This window comes from Microcaecilia unicolor, chromosome 1, assembly GCF_901765095.1.
Source record: "Microcaecilia unicolor chromosome 1, aMicUni1.1, whole genome shotgun sequence".
Taxonomy (NCBI): Eukaryota; Metazoa; Chordata; class Amphibia; order Gymnophiona; family Siphonopidae; genus Microcaecilia; species Microcaecilia unicolor.
In genome coordinates this window covers 536820167-536840345 of record NC_044031.1, presented here as the reverse complement: position 1 = coordinate 536840345, position 20179 = coordinate 536820167, and the positions used below count along the sequence as shown (strand labels likewise).

The window sequence follows — 20179 nt, the reverse complement described above, 5'->3', positions numbered from 1 at the left end:
TTTTTTAGAGGCCCTTTTACTAAGCTGTGGTAAGCAGGTTAGAAACCTCTACTGCAGGGCGCACTCATGCGTTCTGCAGTAGTTTCGGCATCTGCACGCGCTTCCACGTGCTAAAAAATAATTGTTTTTAGTGCTAGGGACATGTTTGGGGGCAGAGAGTAGGCGTTCCCAGTGCTAAACAGTTAGTGCAGCTACATCAAATGCTAACTGATTAGCACATGGTTAGTGCGTGAGACCTTAACACATAGAAAATAGATAGGGCTCACATGCTAATGGCCATGCATGGAACAATTAGTGCATGGTCATTATTGCAAAAAGAGAAAATGTGGCCATTTTACAGCTGCACTAAAAGTGGACTCCGCGTGGGAGACCCACATGCAAGTCATAGCGCAGGCCACTTCTTTGCGCAGCTTAGTAAAAGGGCCCTGTGATAGTGTGAACCACGACAAGGCATGGAGTCCTCATAAAATACAGCCAAAGGGGATATAACTGAATCAAGTATTTATTTACTTGAATCCTAAAGTCTGTTAACAGTACAGGGCCAGGAACACAAGGAAAACATTTCTCGCAATTCAATAAGCAGTCTTTCTCAATTCTTCTCCAACTACTAGGGTCTGGCTCCAGCCAGACCTCAGAGCAAGGCTTGTCAGTTCCAAACAACAAGTGGCCCTGGGAAAAACTCAGCCAGACAAGGTATATAAATGTGAAAATAAATGTTTTATTCACCTGAGCCATGGGACCTGTTACCTCACAGGCCAGAAACTTCAGATGCAACAGTTCTCTGGGTTAGTAATAGTCTTTGAGTAGGCCTCTGGATAGCAGGCCAAGCAGTCTGTGGCTGGTGGGGCTGACCCACCCCAAACAGAGCTGTAAATTCCCCGGTCTTCTGAGACTCATTTCTGGCCCCAGCCAGACCTCGGCAAGGCTTGCCAGGCTTAACAAGAAGTACAAGCTGGCTTACCTCAGGTTACAGCAGCTAACCGTATTCTGTAAAGGCATAGACTTAGGCTTCAGTTCTTCCTTCTCTGGGCCTCCCTAACCTCAGCCTGGCCCTGTCTTTTAAACTCCCAGGTAATGACTCCGCCCCTTCCAGTTCACTTCCTCCCAGGGCAGGATCAGTGCTCTTAAGCTGTCTCAAGCTAATTAGAGAGGAACTTTTCTTAAGGGTGAGGGGCAATGTTCTATAAACCCCATCATAGGCATACACAGGTGAGTTTCACACAACCTAGGGGGCAATTCTATAACTGAGCACCTTCATTTAAGCACCCCGAAGGGGGGGACGGTAGGAGCCTATTCTATAAGGGAACCTAAGCACCTAGGTTCTGTTAGAAAATAGTAGCATAACCCATTATTGGTGTGCTTAACATCGAGGCGCCCATGCTTACGCCAGCCACAGAGCTAGTGTAAGTGTGGCACCTAAATGTGGCAGGTCTTGTATAGTTTTACATGTGTAAATGGGAGCCCAACCCATGCGTTGCCCTGTGTATGCCCCGCTTGCAAATACACACTATGTAAGTTACGCGGATACTTGCAGAATAGGCAGCATTCTGGCTATATGTGCATAAGCAGTGCCGTAGCGAGGGCTAATGGCACCCGGGGCGGGTCGCCGCTGCGCACCCCCCCCCCCCCCGGACCGCATTCTTACCTGCGGGAGGGCCGATCCGCCCCGAGTGCATGACACTCGGAGCTGCGGCGGCCCCGCTGGTTCCCTGCTCTCTCTGCCCCGGAACAGGAAGTAACCTGTTCCAGGGCAGAGAGAGCAGGGAACCAGCGGGGCCGGCACCCCCCCAGCACGTGCACCCGGGGCGGACCGCCCCTCCCGCCCCCCCCCCCCTTCCTACGCCACTGTGCATAAGTTCGTACATAACTCTTCTATACCAGTATTGTAAACAGTTACACATGCATTGGGTGCATAAATGTTAGGGCCTTGTTTATAGATTTGCCCTTTTACATATTTAGAAAGAAGAATCCTTCCTAAGGGGATGAATTATTCTCCTCTTGCTACAGCTTCAAACTTTAGGCATTAGCATTTGGCCTTAAACAAGCTTAGGAAGCAGAGTCAGATGAAGTCATGGGCAAACTAGGCACATGCCTAGTGCCCAAATATTTTGTTCATTCATTCACCAAATCTGCAACCCTAATTGTCATCTTTTCTTTTCTTTTTGCTGTATTTTGTAAACAGCCTTATTGATCCAAACAGGTTCATATGATGCAGTGAATTGGCTAACATAGGCCCAACAGAAGCAAGGATTGTTGTGCCATGCACAACAAACAGCAGTTCTTTATGTCACTGTCACCAAAGTCACCTCCTACCTCACAGCCCTTTCCCTTATGCTGCTTTAAGCCGCTATCCCCCTCAATATATAACAGGGCACTTAAGTTTAAGTGCCAATTGCGCACCTAAATTCATAGAATGCTGGTGGGCATCCTCGGTCCTCAAGGGCCACAACCCAGTCAGGTTTTCAGGATTTCACCAATAAATATACATGAGATCTATTTGAATGCACTGCCTCCATTCCATGTAAATAGATCTCATCCATGTTCATTGGGGAAATCATGAAAACCTGACTAGGTTGCGGCCCTCGCGGACCAAGGTTGCCTGTCCTAAACGCTATTCTATAAACACACGCTAAACTGCCATTCCACATAATTATCAGAAGGGCACTCACATGGGGGGGGCACACACTTTCACCTGTAACTTAAAAAATACTGTAAATTATGCACATAAATGCCATATTTAGGCACTAACATTTATGCCTGCCATAGACCTGGTGTAAATGTTTGCACCTTCATTTAGGCATGCCACTATCGGCTTGCACTAGCATTCTAGCAAAACACTTAACTGCAAAAATGTTCTTATAGAACAGCCGCTCAAGATGTGGAGTCAGCTTATAGAATTGCCCCCTACATGTTTGAAAGCCCCCACCATGACCACCAGAGAAAACTATGCTAGGGACAGGATATGCAGATAGTAAAGCAAGGACCTTTTTTGTGTGGTTGAAGATAGCCTTACTGGCTGAGGCATGATCAAGAGACAGACAGGTTGTGAGCATGGGAGATGAGAAGAGGTGCACAGTGTATTCCAGGGCAATGCTGCTAGGCACTATATTAATATTCTATCAACAGGAGGCTTAATAAATTAATCCTGATGATAGCAACACAAGGAGGCTTAATAAGTTAATCCATATGATAGCAACACATTAAATCTTGCTCATCTACAGATCACTGACAAGCAATCATACAGTACTGTATAAAATATACCAAATAAACTTAAGGGACAACTTTACATAGCTAATAAATGTAACAGCTCAGCGTGGGTGATCACTTGGGCCGTAGTCAGGTTTACGCTGCCTACTCAACCCAAAAGCTAGGCGGGCCCCGGCTGGCAGCAGGTGAGTCATGCCCCAACAAAGACCAGATCAGATAGTAGAGAGCCCTTTGGGGCTGGCCCAACAGAGTCGAGGCGCCTTAGTAAAAGACCATAGATAGGTAAGAGAGTAAGAAGAGTTAGAAAGTAAGGCGATTGATTTAAAGAAAGTTGCACATGAGGTCAGAGAGATGGTTAAATATTGTCTCAGCTAGGGTAGGAGTGGATAAACATGTCCTGCTGCAGTATGTGCAGCCCAAGTCATTCCTTGTGTGTGTGAGTAAGACTAACAAGTTAGTTACTTCTTCCATTATGGAAGAATATTCAAATAATATAGATATAATACAATGTCAGCATAATACCAATGAAACACCTAATAGACAATGCAATAGAGCATTCAAATAGCTTAGATATGATGTTAATGCTTTTTCTATGTAGCTTAGGGGCCAAGTGCAGATATATATATATAGATGAGGACAAGATGAGGACAAGATGGGTAGTACATAGTCAATTGGGATAAATAAATGGATGGCTAAACTCAAGATATGAGGAACCTAAGTTACAAGGTGTGCAGCAAGCTAATCTAGGTGTGCTGTGAGTATATAGTCAGTCACCAAATGTATTAAAGGCTTGTGAGAAGTATAGGTTGTCTTGAGTTAGATGTAGCCCCTCTGTAAGTAAGCATTGTATCTGGGTGCTATTAGGATTGGTTCTGGGAGCCTATATTATAAAGGCGCCTAGGTGTCTACATTGCCTTTATAATATAGTTTTAAAATAGTCCTCTTTTTGGACTTCTCACATAGATGCATTGTTATAAAAATATCCCCTGTAAATATAGAACATACAGTATAATAGAGCAGTGGTTCCAAAACCTAGCCCTGAAGTCACCTCAGCCACTCAGGTTTTCAGGATATCCACAATGAATATTCCTGAGAGAGATTTGTATGCACTGCCAATACTGCATGCAGATTTCTCTCATGAATATTTATTGTGGATACCCTGAAAACCTGACTGGCTGAGGTGACTCCAGGACAAGGTTTAGGAACCACTATAATAGAGTAAGTTACAAACTAAAAAGTAATAAATCACCAGGACTAGTTGGTATTTAGTCCATGGTTCTGAAAGAGCTCAGACATTAATGGGTCTACATTCAAAAGGAGTTACATATTTATCGATAACTGGTAAACATATAACTCTTCTGATCAGGGGTGGCCCAAGGCAAGATGCCGCCTGAGGCAGAGCAGAGATGCTGCTCCTCCCTTCCTTCCTCCAGCTCCTTCCATGAGTTTACTTTCTTTCTCTATTTTCCAAAAGCTGGCGGTGACAGTGATTCCCATACACTGCCCTGCCACCGACACCAGTCTCTTTTCTACTGCGGATGCTTCTGAGGAAATAGGAAGCTACATCAGAGAGGCAGGCCACAGTAAAGAGAAGAGGCGAGTGCCAATGGCAGGCAGCATATGGGAATCGCCGCAGCCGCCAAAGTCTAAAAAATGTAAAAAGAAGGTAAACTCGGAGAACAGGGTGGAGGAAGGAAGACTGCCGCCCAAGGCCCCTGCCTCAAGTGGCCTAATGGAAGGGCCACCCCTGCTTCTGATCACCTATTTTCAATGGTACAATTCATACAAAGGTAAAATACATACAAACACATAGATAGATATATAAATAGATATGGTGCTAGCCAAAAAAAAAAACCTACTCAAACTGCCTGGGCACTATCCATATAGGGGGGAATTTTCCATAGCTCGCCTATAGTTAGATGCTGGGATGATGTGTGATAAATGTGAATTCTATAATGGCAGTCGTGCATTGAAATGCCATTATGCAAAACTAGTGTAAGTCTGCAGTCACACACCTAACTGTAAACCAGTAAGGTGTGTAAATGCTAGTATTCTATAACCCGAGTGCATAAGTGCTTGACTCGCCCCGACTCATCCATGCCCCTCCCAGGTACACGCACTCTTGAAGTTGCACACTGTGGAATTTGAAGTGTATCTTATTGAAGACCAACTAAGGGCAGTTAACGTAACTGCCAATTAACACCAATTACAGCCAATTAGCCTCTAATTAATCTATTAAGCTATGCACACAAACGACCTTATTCTATAAGTTGCACATGCAAATTTGCACAGTAGTCAGAAATTTGGGTGCAGAACTTTCTAGAATTAGGGAGATGGTATTTGGGTGTGAAATTAGGGTGGGACATCCGTGGCCACACTTAGCTATATGTATAGTGGTAATATTCAGCTGCTATACAATGCAGCATTTTCAGCAAACTTAAAGTAAACTGCGTTGCTATAAGTATAGCAGCTGAATATTGTCACTATCCACCCCATATTCAAAGTAGGGGTGGGAGGGGGATCAAGATCATTGGGAAGGGAGGAGCAGAGGGCACCGATCTGCATCCCTTATGCAGGTCCCAGACGATATTCAGCTGGGACGCGCATAAGTGTCTTATGCAGATCCCGGCTGAATATCGGCTGCGACCTACATAAGCTCTAACAGACACTGCAATTAGAATTAGCCCTGGATATTCAGCGCCAGTGCCTGTTGTTAGCCTAGTTCTGAATATTCAAGGCTAATTCTGCTCGTCGACGTCAGCTTTTTTTTTTAAAACATTGGCCATCAAGGGCTGAATTTTGACCTGTTTATGTATAGCTACATGCAGTCTGTCTTCTACCAGTATATTCGGTAAACAGCACTCAACATGCATATTTTTTTAAATGCCCAGAAAACACTCAAATGCAGCGTGATTCAAACAATCCAAATGTCATCAAAAAACAGATATATATACGTAGAAAACTCCGAATCTTATTAAAAATGCAACAAGCTACAAAGCTAGATTGTTTGCCTCAGTGGTGCAACGAGTTGCACCGCTGAGGCAAACAATCTACCTTTATAGCTTCTTACATTTTTAATAAGATCTGGTGTTTTATATATAAAACATATATTTGTATTTGTATCCCGCACTTGTATCCCGCACTTTCCCACTAAAAGCAGGCTCAATGCGGCTTACATAGTAATAGGTAACACAGAATTTTGTTATGTAAAGTAGGAAATTAAGTATAACATAGAAATATGATGGATGGGTAGTAATAGGATGGATGGGTAGGTAGAGACAGGTGATAGAGAGGAAGGTAAGGTGGGAGATAAAGTTTCTTAAACGCTGCAGCTGTTTTTTTAAACAAATGCTGAACACTGGGTCTCAATATAAATTGCTAACCTGTTAATTGTAATCAGTAACCTATCACTTAAAATGGCACAGTACACTGATTTTTAAAAGGGATCTCAGGGTGATTTAGAAAACTATAGACTGGTAAGCTTGACATTGGTGCCAGGCAAAATGGAAGAAGCTATAATAAAAAAACAAAATTACCGACCATACAGATAGATGCAGCATAATGAGAATGACTCACTATTGGTTTAATAAAGGCAAGTCTTGCCTTACCAATTTATTTTCATTGTGTAAACAAACTCGTGGATAAAGGTAAGCTAGCTGATATACAGCAACATTTTAGCAACAACACACAAATCAGAAGTGAGACATTCATGTCGGCACCTCTCAACTTCCACTAATATTTTAGAACAGGATCTGCCGACATAGAGTCTGTTCTAAAATACGTTGAGAGATCAACCTTTATGCAGCGGTTACATGCAGCAGGAGCATCCATTTTATAACCCTAAAAATATCAGTGGGGTCAACAGGGGCACATACACATGTTATGAAATTGTAACATGCCCATCAATGTGCCAGAAAATACATATTTATGGACAGTTTAGAAAAATAATTATATATTTTTCTCAATGCTGTCATAGAGACCAGTATGCCATGCCAGTTTCACGTATGGGGGTACTAGAACCACCGGGGGATGAAATCCTTCCAGTGGGTCGCTGCTCAATATGAACACTATTCTGAAACCTAGGTGTCCCAAGTAACAAGTACAAATCCCAACTTCGATCATTTTGGACATAGATGTGCATTCCCCCTCTGAAATGAAGAATACAAGTTCATTTTTAGGGCCGCCCTAGTCCTGCCCAAAACGTGCGAATAGTGCTTCTAAAATAAGCATCATAGTGTTTTGGGATTTTTAAGAAGCATTTGGCAAAGCCTTTCATGAGAAACTCCTTAGGAAATTAAAAAAGTCATGAGATAGGAAGCAAATGCTCTGTTCTAGATTGGAAATTGGTTAAAAGACAGCAAACAGACTAAACAGTCAATTTTTCACATGGAAGAAGGTCAATAAGGGACAGCTCCAGGGTCTGTACTGGGACCTGTGCTGTTTAATATGTTCATAAATGATCTGGAATTATTTAGGTAGACTTGGTAGCGCCAAGTGCAGTATGAGAAAGTTTGATCACTTTTGGGGATCTACTGGGTTCTTTCAACCTAGACTGGCCACTGTCTGAGAAATGATGCTGAGATTTATGGACCTTTGTCAGCTTCGGTAAGGCTTTTCTTGTGTTAAACTGAGAATTAAATGATTTGAGAAGTGAAGTGATTAGATGTAGAGTCCAAGGTGCTAAGATGTTGGTATTCATGTGTTTGTGGGGGTGTAAACATACATTTACATTTTAGTGGGAAACACAACCCCCCTGATAACCAGCTATCCCCCACTTGAATATCCATGGTTAGCAGCTAGCAGATAGCTAGTTATATCGCCCAATATAACCAGCTGTCCACCTACTTTTAAAGCCGGTTTAGTGACCATATTTGGCTGTGTGAAATGTATGAAAAGGTGGGATATCTTTGGCTGGTTTAAAGATAATCAGCTAAATCTGAATATTGACTTAGCCGGTTATCTTTAAACCAGCTAAAAGTAAAGTGGATGTTCAATGCCGGTCACCAGAAACAGACCGGTATTGAATATCCGGGCTCAGAGCTGACTGCGGGAGTTAGCCGCAGTCTGAATATCGGCCCCAAAATGCCAATCTGCTTAGGGCCCACTAAAAAGTTAAATCTATCCGCTAGGAAATGTCTTCTAGCTGTGCCTTCTGCTAGACAGGACTGAATGACCTGACATAACCTCATCTCTAAAATTCCCTTCTAAGGCAATTGCTACTGGCTCCTCTCTGCCTATTTTCCAAGCAGTGCTACAACCCTTGCCTTTACTGACTTATAACTCCCGACTTTGCTGCTGTTATATTTTTATTCAAGACCTCTTAGCATGAATAAGGATACAAAATGACTTTAAGTAAATAAAGCTGTCATCTTTTAGTGTTTTATGAAATGCTTTGAGAGCAGAGCTGGAAGCAAGGATTTTTCTCCATTTGAAGAGAAGCCAAGAAGAAAGCATGTTATTTTCTTCCTCTCTTCTCTCTTCCACTGGAGTAAAGAACAGCCAGGTTCCTAACAGACTAACAGCACCAATACCGACCTTAAATGCGCTAGCAGCAGAATTAGCCAATCTATGCAGTTACTGAGATCACTGGAGAAGGGGTTACTGTGGCTTCTTTAAGCAACTTAAAGAAAGATGCCTTTTTTTTTTTTAACCATGATCTTTTGCTGTCTTTTAAAAATATAGTCACAAAGTGGAACCACAAGAGGGAAAGGGAAATGGGACTTGATATACCGCCTTTCTGTGGTTTTTGCAACTACATTCAAAGCGGTTTACATAGTATATTCAGGTACTTATTTGTAACACGGGCGATGGAGGGTTAAGTGACTTGCCCAGAGTCACAAGGAGCTGCAGTGGGAATTGAACTCAGTTCACAGGTCCAACAGTAAGGCAGTGAGAAAGGGAGACAGACACTGGTGAAGGGAGAGGGAGGGAGACTTCTCCCTTTCCTGTATCCTCATTACCCCACCCTTCTCCCAACCTCATTTTTTTTTTGCCACAATCCACCCATGTGGAGTGGAGGAGTAGCCTAGCGGTTAGTGCAGTGGACTTTGATCCTGGCCCAGGAGTGCAGCTGGAGACGTCCTAAATCAGGTTTTGATTATACCAATTTGGATGTCCTTGGGAGAAGGATGTCCATCTTCCGATTTATGTCGAAAGATGGACGTCCTTCTCTTTCGAAATTGAGCCCGATAGCCTTCAAGATTTGTACTCTGGCTTATAGAATAATCCACAACCTAGCTCTGAACTACATGACTGAACTGATCGACTTACCAATTAGAAACACATTTAAATCAGCAAGAACGTACCTAAACCTTCACTTCCCCAGATGTAAGGGACTGAAATACAAATCAACATACGTTTCCAGTTTCTTCTACATATGCACACAACTATGGAACGCATTGCCAAAATACCTGAAAATCACGAACAATTACCAAAACTTCCAAAAAAACCTGAAGACTCTCCTTTTCAGAAAGTCATACCCCACAGAACCAACATAAACACCCAACCACCGAAACACGACATAACAAAAGAGGAAACTGACAATAACACAAACCTTCCACCACCCAATACCACCCCATACAACCTGTATGGGGCGAATCACACAAGCTTCAATCAATTAAATTATACACTCTGTATTCATTTACTCCGGAGTCCGTAACCACCTCTCCAGAACTATGTATGCCACATTGACTATGCAAATTGGGAAAAATCTCAAAGCTATTATCTTTTGTTACTTGTCCACAGTTTGGATAAGCATAAAAAGCTGGTAATCATGATTTTTTACACATTCTCATAAAGTTGCTGTCTCAGAGCATATTTAACTACATCTGCATTAACTTGGGAACCTAAATGTGCCAGACTTGTTTTGAAGTCCTTATTAAAATGGGTCTCCCAGTTGTCAGCCTGTGCTTGTAATTCCTGATACTGGAGGATAATAATCTCCTGTGGTTTAGCAGAGGGGCTGCTGACTGCAAGCTCTGACTATACCCAGTAGCCTCATTGGTTCACATTCACACAATCAAACTTTAGTTTTCTGTTTTGGTTTTGGCTTCAGCCGAAACCAGGTGATAAATTTTGACAGCAGTTTCAGTTTCGGCCAAAAGAGTTTAGACAGTTTCGGCTTTGGCCAAAATGGAAAAAACAGTTTTGTTCGGCCTTTAGATACAACGTATCTGAATTTTCAGAAAGCTTTTGACAAAGTCTGTAATGAGAAACTACTGAGGAAATTAAGAAGCCTTGGGATAGGAGGCATAAGTCCCGTTCTGAATTGGAAATTGGTTGAAAGGTAAAAAAACAGAAGTTAGGGTTAAATGCCAATTCTCTCAATGGAGGAAGGTGAACAGAGATCTGTACTGGGACCAGTGCCTTTTAACATATTTATAAATGATCTAGAATTGAAATCAATGTGGGGGTCTTTTACAAAGGTGCACTAGGGTTTTTAGCGCACGCTAAACTCTAGAAATGCCCCTAGGAATATATGGACATCTCTAGCATTTAGCACACATATATTTAATACGCATGCTAAAAACACTAGCACGCCTTTGTAAAAGGACCCCTGAGTGAGGTAATCAAATTTATAGGTGATACAAAATTATGAGAGACTGCAGGAAAACTTTAGGAAACTAGAAGACTGCTATTAATTGGGTTTCTGCCAGGTACTTGTGACCTGGATTGGTCATTGTTGGAAGCAGGATACTGGGCTAGATGGACCATTGGTCTGACCCAGTATGGCTATTCTTATGTTCTTATGACATCCAAATGGCAGGTGAAATTTACTGTGGATAAGTGCAAAATGATGCCTAATGTGTGATTTTTGTCCTTTTTGCTTAAACATTATAGGAAACCTCTTGGTTCAGAACCCAAATTCTGGCCTGGACTGAGTTATTGAGTAGCAGTGGGGAGTGCAGTGTGTGGACTGGATTATGCCAATGGCCCCACAGTGATACTGGTCCCAACTTGGGCCCATGAAACAAAAATGAATGCATTCTATTTAAGGTAACCCTCCTTGAACTGATCCAGGCAAGAAAGGGTTACATATATGTAGCTTGTAGTCCTGTCCAAGCCCCACCCAAACCATACTCCTTGAAATGTCTGCATGGTGTGGATCTCCAAATGTAGATAGTGGCTTTCCAAAATCGGTATTTATATGTTTATGCAATATATACATGTAAATGCCACTCTTCGCATGTGGATATGTCATTGATGTAACCACAGGGGGGCCTGGGCCCCCTCACTTTGGACTCAGGCCTCCTCCAAAATTGTGGCACCCATGGAATGGCTGGAGGGAATTAGAGAAAATGCATGGCCCCCCAGTCCACCCCCGGGTCCCCCTAAAAATAAGCTTCTGCCCTCGCCCCTGGGATATATTTCTTAAATAAAGGCCAATAGGTGAGGAAACTCATGTCCTTATTAAGTCCATTTGGGGGCCACTGAGTAACCCACAAAAGTAAAAAATCTTACAGGTACTTGTGTACCTTGATGCTAATTTTTAAAAGGAAACTATTAGGGGGGAGAAGGGGGTTACGATAATAGATACCTCTTGGTTATCTTTTGTTGCATTTGATAATCACTTTGCATTGTGCTATGATATTTTCAAAAGAACTTTGTTGATGTATCATTCTGTAACCTAAAAAAGATATTTACAAATAAAAGGAAACCATTTGAAAATCCAGTAAAAAAAAAAAGTTTCTATGGATCTTTCACCTGAAATATCTGCAGGCTGGATTTGAAAATAGGTTTATAGATTGAAAATAAAGTCTATATGTGTGTTTTTACTCCCTCAACCTCTTTCTGGCCCTGGGACAGCCTGTTTTGCTCCAGTTACATTTAGTCATTGGTGAAACTAGATGGCTAGTTCTAATCACGCTGAGGGGTGCGGTTTTCACCCTGGGATTCTTCCAGTTAACTCCTTAGTTATGCAGTTACATCTTTTGCAAAATTGTATTTTTAATGTTGCATCTGATGATTTTAATTACAAGTGTCTCATGTTTTTGGATACTTCCCTTTTAGCACCATGATCATAAGATGCATAGTCTAGTTCCACCACCAAGTTGTCACATTGCTCTTCTTTGTGATGTGTCATCTTGTGTCAGAATAGGTTTCTTTTATGTCTTAACTTCTGGTTTGTTTGGTTAGCATATACGTAATCCTTCACTTTTCCCACAATTTTCTACCTTGGACATAATATACTACATTAGTGGAGAAGCATGTTTAGAATCCCCTATTAAATGTATTTTCCAAGAAGAGTATACTACAATCTGAAAGATCCACTGGAACTCCCCCACCACCATTACCCTCCATCATGACCAAAGGAGGGGGATGTCCTGCTGTGCAGACTTTAGTCAACATGAGAGCCAGCTGGAGAAGTAAAGCAGTTGAGATCAACTATACTAGCTTTTCTCCTGTAACTGAGAGCACTGGCAGTCCCAGCCATTCAATATACACCACCAAGCTGAAGACCAGATGGCCACAGCATACTACCATCACCAGGCATCCTTAGGAACCTAGCCCTCATACTCCTAGCTCCAGGGTATTTTGATTTTGAAACATTGCCTGTTCCATTCACTCCCAGTGTGTGGGGACCACCAAATTGGTGCTTCATCCACTGGAGGAAACAACTGATCTCCCGCACTACCACTGTCCTCTGAGCTCCCTTCCGCTTGTTGACATGAGCATCTGTAAAGACACCTTCAGATAGTGACTAACCAGCCACTCCCATCACCAGCAGGTGATACTTCCTCTGCTTCTCTTTATGTGTGGTGGATAGCAGTTATTTTTAGACAGAGTTCTAAGAAAAGTTCTGTTATCTTGTGTTCCATTTTGTGAAGGCCCAATGAAACTTGCTAATTTCATACTTGAGGAACAGTGGGCAGAGGAAAATAAGAAAAAGTAGAACACCAAGCCCACCCAGCTTCAGAAAGGGGAAGCCACAAGGACAGGGACCCAAGTTCATCTCAACCTAGCTTTATAACTTAACTATCACCTGCACTTTACAAGAAGTAATTGAGGTTACAGCTTAATTTCATAGTGTCTTATAAAATTAAATCTTTGATGCTGATAAAGCTAACCCAATGGTATCTGACGTGCTAGGCAAACCTTGAACCACTCCTGAGAGGGTGGGGAAGTGCACAGCTGAAGGTCTTCCCCCCCCCCCCCCCCCATAGTTCAGCATCACCCCAAGGTATCTAGAATCTCATCTTCCCTTCCCTATACCCCTCCTCCCATGTCCAGCATCTTCCCCTTTCCCTGCTGCCATTGCCATCCATTCTCCATTCTCCAGGGAACCTTGATCACAGGCCCACACTCAAGGCCTCCTTTCGGAGGGAGTGGAACATGGCAGGCCTTGAGAATGGGCCTGTGCTGTGAGGCCACATGCTGTGCTCACACAACACTTAAGTGCTGCTCTCCTGCAGTATGGGCACTGCATCTCCACCCTAGGTAGACACCTAGCCCCCTACTCAATGAAATAGTATTTGTTTTCATAACATGATCGAGAAGGGTTTTACAGGAAATTCTCCCTCTCACACATCATTGAGAATGAGTGTTAGATGTGTAACTGAAAATGTGAGAAAAGTAAAGGCAAAAGCAGCCTTTAAAAGACTCACATTCCTTTGGGAAAAGTTAGACTGGTACTTTAAAAGAGGCTTTTCCCACACATTTCTAGCCAGTGGTGCAAAATTAGAGCAGTTTGTGAAAATTTTTCTTTTTCTTTTCTTTTTTTTTTTCCTTTGTTTTTTGTAAGAATAAATTAGAGTACTTTACAACTGCTTGCTTTCCAATTTTTCCCAAAACTTGAAAAGTTTTAAATGTTTGGTCAAATAGATATGCATGGGAATTGAACAAGAGCAGGTCAGTAAGGGGCCTTTTTACAATGTGGCGATAAGCGTAATGCGGGCTTACCATGTACCAATTTGGAGCTACCATGGCCCAATGTGAGCACCGGCAGTAGTCCTAGCCCCCGGTGCACGCCATTTCCTGTGCTGGGGAAAATAGGGCTCGATGTTCTTTGCGCAGCAGTTACCCAGCGGTGATCAGGCAGCGCCGCGTGCTACCAGGTTACCACCAGGTTAGCGTTTCCTCCCCCCCCCCCAAACATGGCCATGCGGTAAGAGGGCCCCTTACTAAAGTAAAGAGCACTAACACAAGATTTACAGTATTCCTGCTGCTGTACCCATGACAGTCAGATTCAGGTCATTCTATCGCTTCTTTTCCTTTTTTTTTTTTTTCTTTACTGTCTTATAAATGCTTCATTACATGACACTTGCTGTTTGCTAAAAACATTATTTCTCATCATTTGTCTTCCAGGAAGCACGTTGTACTCTCCAGATATGAGCTGTGTCCTGTAAATACAGTTCTGAGAAAACACAGCTTTTATCATTTACTGAAAGTACCTACTTGAATAATTCCTCCTAAGAAGGTAACAGCTGTGGCAATCCCGATTCTCTGCATTTCAAAATCAGATAAGCCCAGCACACTTGAATTACTGTTTGCAGTAAAACTGGCGTTTGGTGGAACCAGACGTTCAACAGCACCGGCAGATATCAAGGATGTGATACCAAACGCCGCTGAAATGAAAACATCATGTGGATGTTAGTACCAGGTAGCTGCATTCTTATTTGTCTTAGTAACTAGTTTAATTGGATTGTGAACATGCTGGGATAAGAAACTAGACTTCAGCACTGAAGATCAATTCAAGGGTACGTAATAAATACTTTAGCCACTGTGAGGATTGATTTTAACAAAATTAGGCGATTATAAGGTATGCCGATTTGTGCATGTAAATGACTATAATAATACAGAGAGGCCACATAAAAAAGGGAATCCTAACTTCCCACTCCAAATAACGAAAATACTCCAAACATGGGAAGAAATCATGGAACAAGCGGGAGAATTACAGCAACAATCTTTGACTAAGCACCACAATCAATTCAGATTTTTTGCACTTTTGGCCCCAGATTCTATATAGCGTGTCTAGAGATCTGTGCCGAAATCCAAGCAGATTCTATAACAATGTATGTAATTTAATAAACTTAATTAGCTAATGAGCACTGATAACAGCACTTAACAAGCAATAATTGGCAATAATTAGAATTTACACACACAACTCAATAAGTGTACACTGAACTTCTAATGCACACAGGCAAAAAGGGGCATGGTTATGGATGGGGAAATGGGCGTTTCGTGGACATTCTGAAATTTACGCACATAGTTATAGAATATGGCCCAGTGTGCCTAAATCTACGTGCTTGGATTTACGCCTTGTTTTCGTTGGTGTAAATGGATGCGCATAGTTTTAGGTGCTGAGATAACAACTAAGCATATTCTATATACCGCGCCTACATCTAGGTACTACTTATAGAATACGCTTAGTTGGCACTGATTTCAGTGCTTATTTTTTTTGAGGCGCCATATAAAGAATCTCACCCTTAATTTTTTAATTTTTAGGGCATCAGTCAATCATGTGCTTAAAACAGGTCAAAGGATGTTTTCTAAAGAGTATCTCCTTTAGCACTTCCAGACCTTCAAATTCTTCTCAATTATTTGCCCAATAGTTTTAGCAATATAAATTGTGCTTAATATCCCATATGTGAAATTATAAACAGTCTTTAAGCAACAAATGAGCATTTATCTGAAGCAGCATTCCCTTCTCTCCTGTCCAGCATCTCTCCCTCTTTATCCTTCCTTCATCAGTCTCAGCATCCCTTCCTCTTCTACCCCCCCCCCCCCTCCCTTGGGTGGTCCATCAAACTTGCCTTTATGGCCAGCAGCACTGAAGACAGGCTGCTTCTAGCTGGCCTGGGACCTTTTCTCTGCTGCATCCTGCCCCACCAGAAAAAGAAGATGCATCAAAGGAGGTGTGGTGTGTCAGTAGGAGGGTCCTGGGCTACCCAGAGGCAGCCTGTCTTCAGCACTGCTGCTGCCAGTGACCCACGGCAAATCTGGAGAGCCATGGGGAGAGGGACAGAGGGAAGAAGAGGGAGAGATGCCAGATTGTGAGGGGGGAGAGAAGGGAGAGAGAGAGATGCCAGGCTATGGGGATGGGGAGGACGGAGAAGAGGACTTAATGCGTGTGACTTGGCAGGAAAATTTTGGTTCAATCAGAGCCTGTGTGGCCCCTTTTCCCACCCCTCCTTCCAATGGCTATGTATACAGTTCGAACTGTCTTGGTTTTCTTCTTATCTCTCCCATCACACTTTCTACTATCAGTCAGTATACCTCAGGGCTCTGTCTTGGAATATCTTCTTTTTTCTCTCTATACTTACTCCCTTGGTGCTCTGATCTCCTCCCACGGTTTTCAGTATCATTTTTATGCTAATGATTCCCAGATCTATATCTGTACATCATAAATTTCAGCAGGAATCCAGTCTTGTCTGACATTACTGCCTGGATGACTCACTGCCATCTGAAACTGAATGTAACCAAGACTGAACTTTATGTCCTTCCCCCAAACCCACCTCTCCTCTTCCCCATTCTCTATTTCTGTGGATAACACTCTCATCCTCCCTGTCTGGTAAACTTGTAATCTTGAGATCATCTTTGACTCCTGTCTCTATCTCTGTACATAGCCAACAGACTGCTAAAACCTATTGTTTCTTTCTCTATATCACCACCAAAATTTGTTCCTCCCTTTGTGACCACACTACCAAACACTTTATCCACATTCTCATAATATCATGTTTAGACTACTACAACTTGCTTCTTACATGTTTCCCCGCTATACTCTCTCTCTCCCCTTCAATCTGTATAAAAAAGTATGCCACATAACTTATCACCAGTGTCACCCTCCCTTCAAGTCACTTCATTGGCTCCCTATCCATTTCCGTATACAATTCAACTGCTCTTACTGACTTAAAAGTGTATTCATTCTACAGCTCATCAGAATCTCTCCACTCTTATCTCTCCCTACACCCTTCCCCAGGAACTCCATTCCTCAGGTAAGGCTCTTGAATATGAAAAGCCATACTGGGTCAGACTAATGGTTCATCTAGTCCAGTATCCTGCTTCCAACAGTGGCCAATCCAGGTCACCTGGTAGAATCCCAAAGAGTAGCAACATTCCATGCTACCAATCCCAGGGCAACCAGTGGTTTCGCCCATGTCTATCTCAATAGCAGACTATGGACTTTTCCTCCAGGAACTTGTCCAAACTTTTTTTAAACCCAGATACACTAACCGCAGTTAGCTCATTCTCTGGCAACGAGTTCTAGAGCTTAAGTATTCGTTGAGTGAAAAAACTATTTCCTCCTATTTGTTTTAAAAGTTTTTCCATGTAATTTCATTGAGTGTCCCCTGGTCTTTGTTCTTTTTGATAGTAAAAAAATCGATTCATTTTTATCTGTTCCACACCAGTCAGGATTTTGTAGACCTCAATCATATGCCCCCTCAGCCGTCTCTTTTCCAACCTGAAGAGCCCTAACTTCTTTAGTCTTTACTCATATGAAAGGAGTTCCATCCCTTTTATCATTTTGGTTGTTCTTCTTTGAACTTTTTCTAATTCCACTATATCTTTGGCTGGCTTCTGAGGTACGTGTGAAAGTCTTTGCAAGACTACCCCCGGATTCTATATAGTGTGACTTGAGTTGCACATGCAAATCAGGTTATATTCTGACTGGTTTGCAATTTAATTATGTTAACAAGCCAATCAGCGCTAATAATTGCCAATTAACAAGCAAGTATTGACACTAATTGGCATTAATTAGAATTTACATGCACAACTGTCTAAGTGTATTCTGTAATATAATGCGCGTAAATTCTAAGGCACATATCTGAAAAAGGGGCATGGCCATGGGAACGGAATGGGAGGGTCATGGGCATTTCTAAAACTATGTGTGTTGTTATACACCCCGTCCATGCCTAACAGGTGTAGGCATTTACACCAAGTTTTACTTGGCATAAATGCCCATGCCTAAATTTAGTCGCGTGGACAGGTGCTAGGCATATTCTATAAACCACACCTAACTTTAGGCATAGTTTATAGAATGCACTTAGGTGTATTTTTTTAGCGCTGACTTTTAGGGCACCATATATAGAATCTAGCCCATATGCTTAAAGTTGTGTTGCACGAACAAAATTCCTTTGACAGATTCAACCAGCAGGGAAACAGAGAGGAGATCAACAATGCCCTTCTCCTCCACTGCCAACTCCAGACTCTGTTCCTTTTATCTTACTGCACCGTATGTCTGGAATAGACTTTCTGAGACCGTATGTCAAGCTCCATCTGTAGCTGTATTCAAATCTAGGCTAAAAACCCACCTGTTCAAAGCTGTTTTGAACTCTAAACTCTTACTCACCAGTCTGTTTTAATCATTCCACAATAATAACGCCCTAATCCTTCATTTGTCCTGTTTGTCTGTCTTGAATAGATTGTAAGCTCTGTCGAGCAAGGACTGTTTCATATGTGTTTTCTGTAATGCTGCATACGTCTAGTAATGCTATAGAAATAAGCAGTAGTAGAAGTAGGAAAAGAGGAAGAGAATTCCAAAGTGTGGTTGCAGATAACTGAATACACAATGGTGTGGGGTTTTCAAGCAATTTTGGAAAGATGGGTACTTGCTAAAATTTGATGTTGAAAAAAATGAAGGCAGCAAACAGGAATGTGAGGGGTCAGAAGATCTAATAGATTCAGGGCCGCCGAGAGGGGGGGGCAGGGGGCAAGATTCCCCAGGCCCGGCCTCCAAGTGGGGCCTGGCACCAGAAGGTTCTACTTCCTCGGTCTGTCTCTCTCCTGCTCATGTGTGTCGAGACCTGGGTGATTGCAGTAACACGATAACCCAGGTCCCGGCACACAGGAGCAGGAGAGTGACAGACCCAGGGAGGAACAGACGCAGGAAGATAAGGGGGCGGCGGTGGCTCAAGTGGGGGTGAGTAGCGGCAGCCCAAATGGAGGGGGTAGCGGCTGCCATGGCCCTACCCTGGACCCAGCTCTGTCTCTCGGCAAACCGGAATAGATTAGTAAAGAGAGATTTGAAAATCTGGGTTAGAATTTTTTATTTGATTATACTTGCTGCTTCTCTCTTAAGAAACTCATGCAATTTTCCTGTACATAGCTGTTTGTAGTTACTCTTGGAAACTTACCTGTTGCTACATGGCGCCCCATTCCAAATATGGCATAAATTATTGGAGGAAAAAGAGCACCATACAACCCAAACACTGGATGGACAGAAGATAAAACAGCAAAGGCTAAACCTGTAAATGAAATGAAAGGCATTTAGTGAACATTATAAAGTTAAGAGGTTTGGTCATGAATAAATAATCCATTCTGCCTGCTTGGCCTTTGAATTCAACTCTCATTACAATACATTACATATATATCAACTTGTCTTTGCACATATTAAGAACTGGTGATTGCTTTCCAAAGAGACTGAAACATGAGATGAAGGCGGGGTGCAGGATTTTTGCAAAGGTTTTTCTACAAGTAAAGGCTGTTTTACATGTAGGAAAGACCTTTTAAAAAAATTGACCCGTGGAATATGAATATATAAGTAAACACTGTAATAAGATATGTGTTCCCAGGGACATAGTTTGGGTGTGGCATGCGCAGAATTGCAATATAACTAATTATTTTATACAATATACAAGAAGATGCACATATTTGGCATCAATAGTGTTATTTGTGTGTTTTTATTAAATTATGTATGTGACGATTTTTGTAAGCTGCTTAGTGTTAGGTGGTTTATACATTTTTTAAAATAAATAAATATCAATCATGTGTAATAAAATAAATACATACAATTTGCACTTGTTCCAGAGCAGGTGTGTACATGTGCATCAGCATTTACACACTACATATGCTGGTTCTGGGTGCCTACTTTATAAAGGCACACAGAGGGGCATTTTCGAACAGGGCCACCCATCTCTAAGGGCGCCCATCTCTGAGGACATCCTCGGGAAGGGGCGGGGCAACCCGTATAATTGAAACAAGATGGGCATCCATGTTTCGTTTCGATAATACGGTCGGGGACGCCCAAATCTCA

General features: G+C 42.3%; 1 protein-coding gene across 1 annotated transcript in view; it reads right to left on the bottom strand.

Annotated features, from left to right (window-relative positions):
* SLC26A7 (solute carrier family 26 member 7) overlaps positions 1-20179 on the bottom strand; it is a 251360-nt gene that overhangs the window by 179693 nt on the left and 51488 nt on the right. The window contains exons 2-3 of the mRNA XM_030216448.1: positions 19281-19391; positions 14602-14771 (exon numbers count right to left, since the gene is read on the bottom strand). Coding sequence (XP_030072308.1) covers positions 14602-14771; positions 19281-19391 — 281 coding nt within the window. The remainder of the gene's footprint in view (positions 1-14601; positions 14772-19280; positions 19392-20179) is intronic.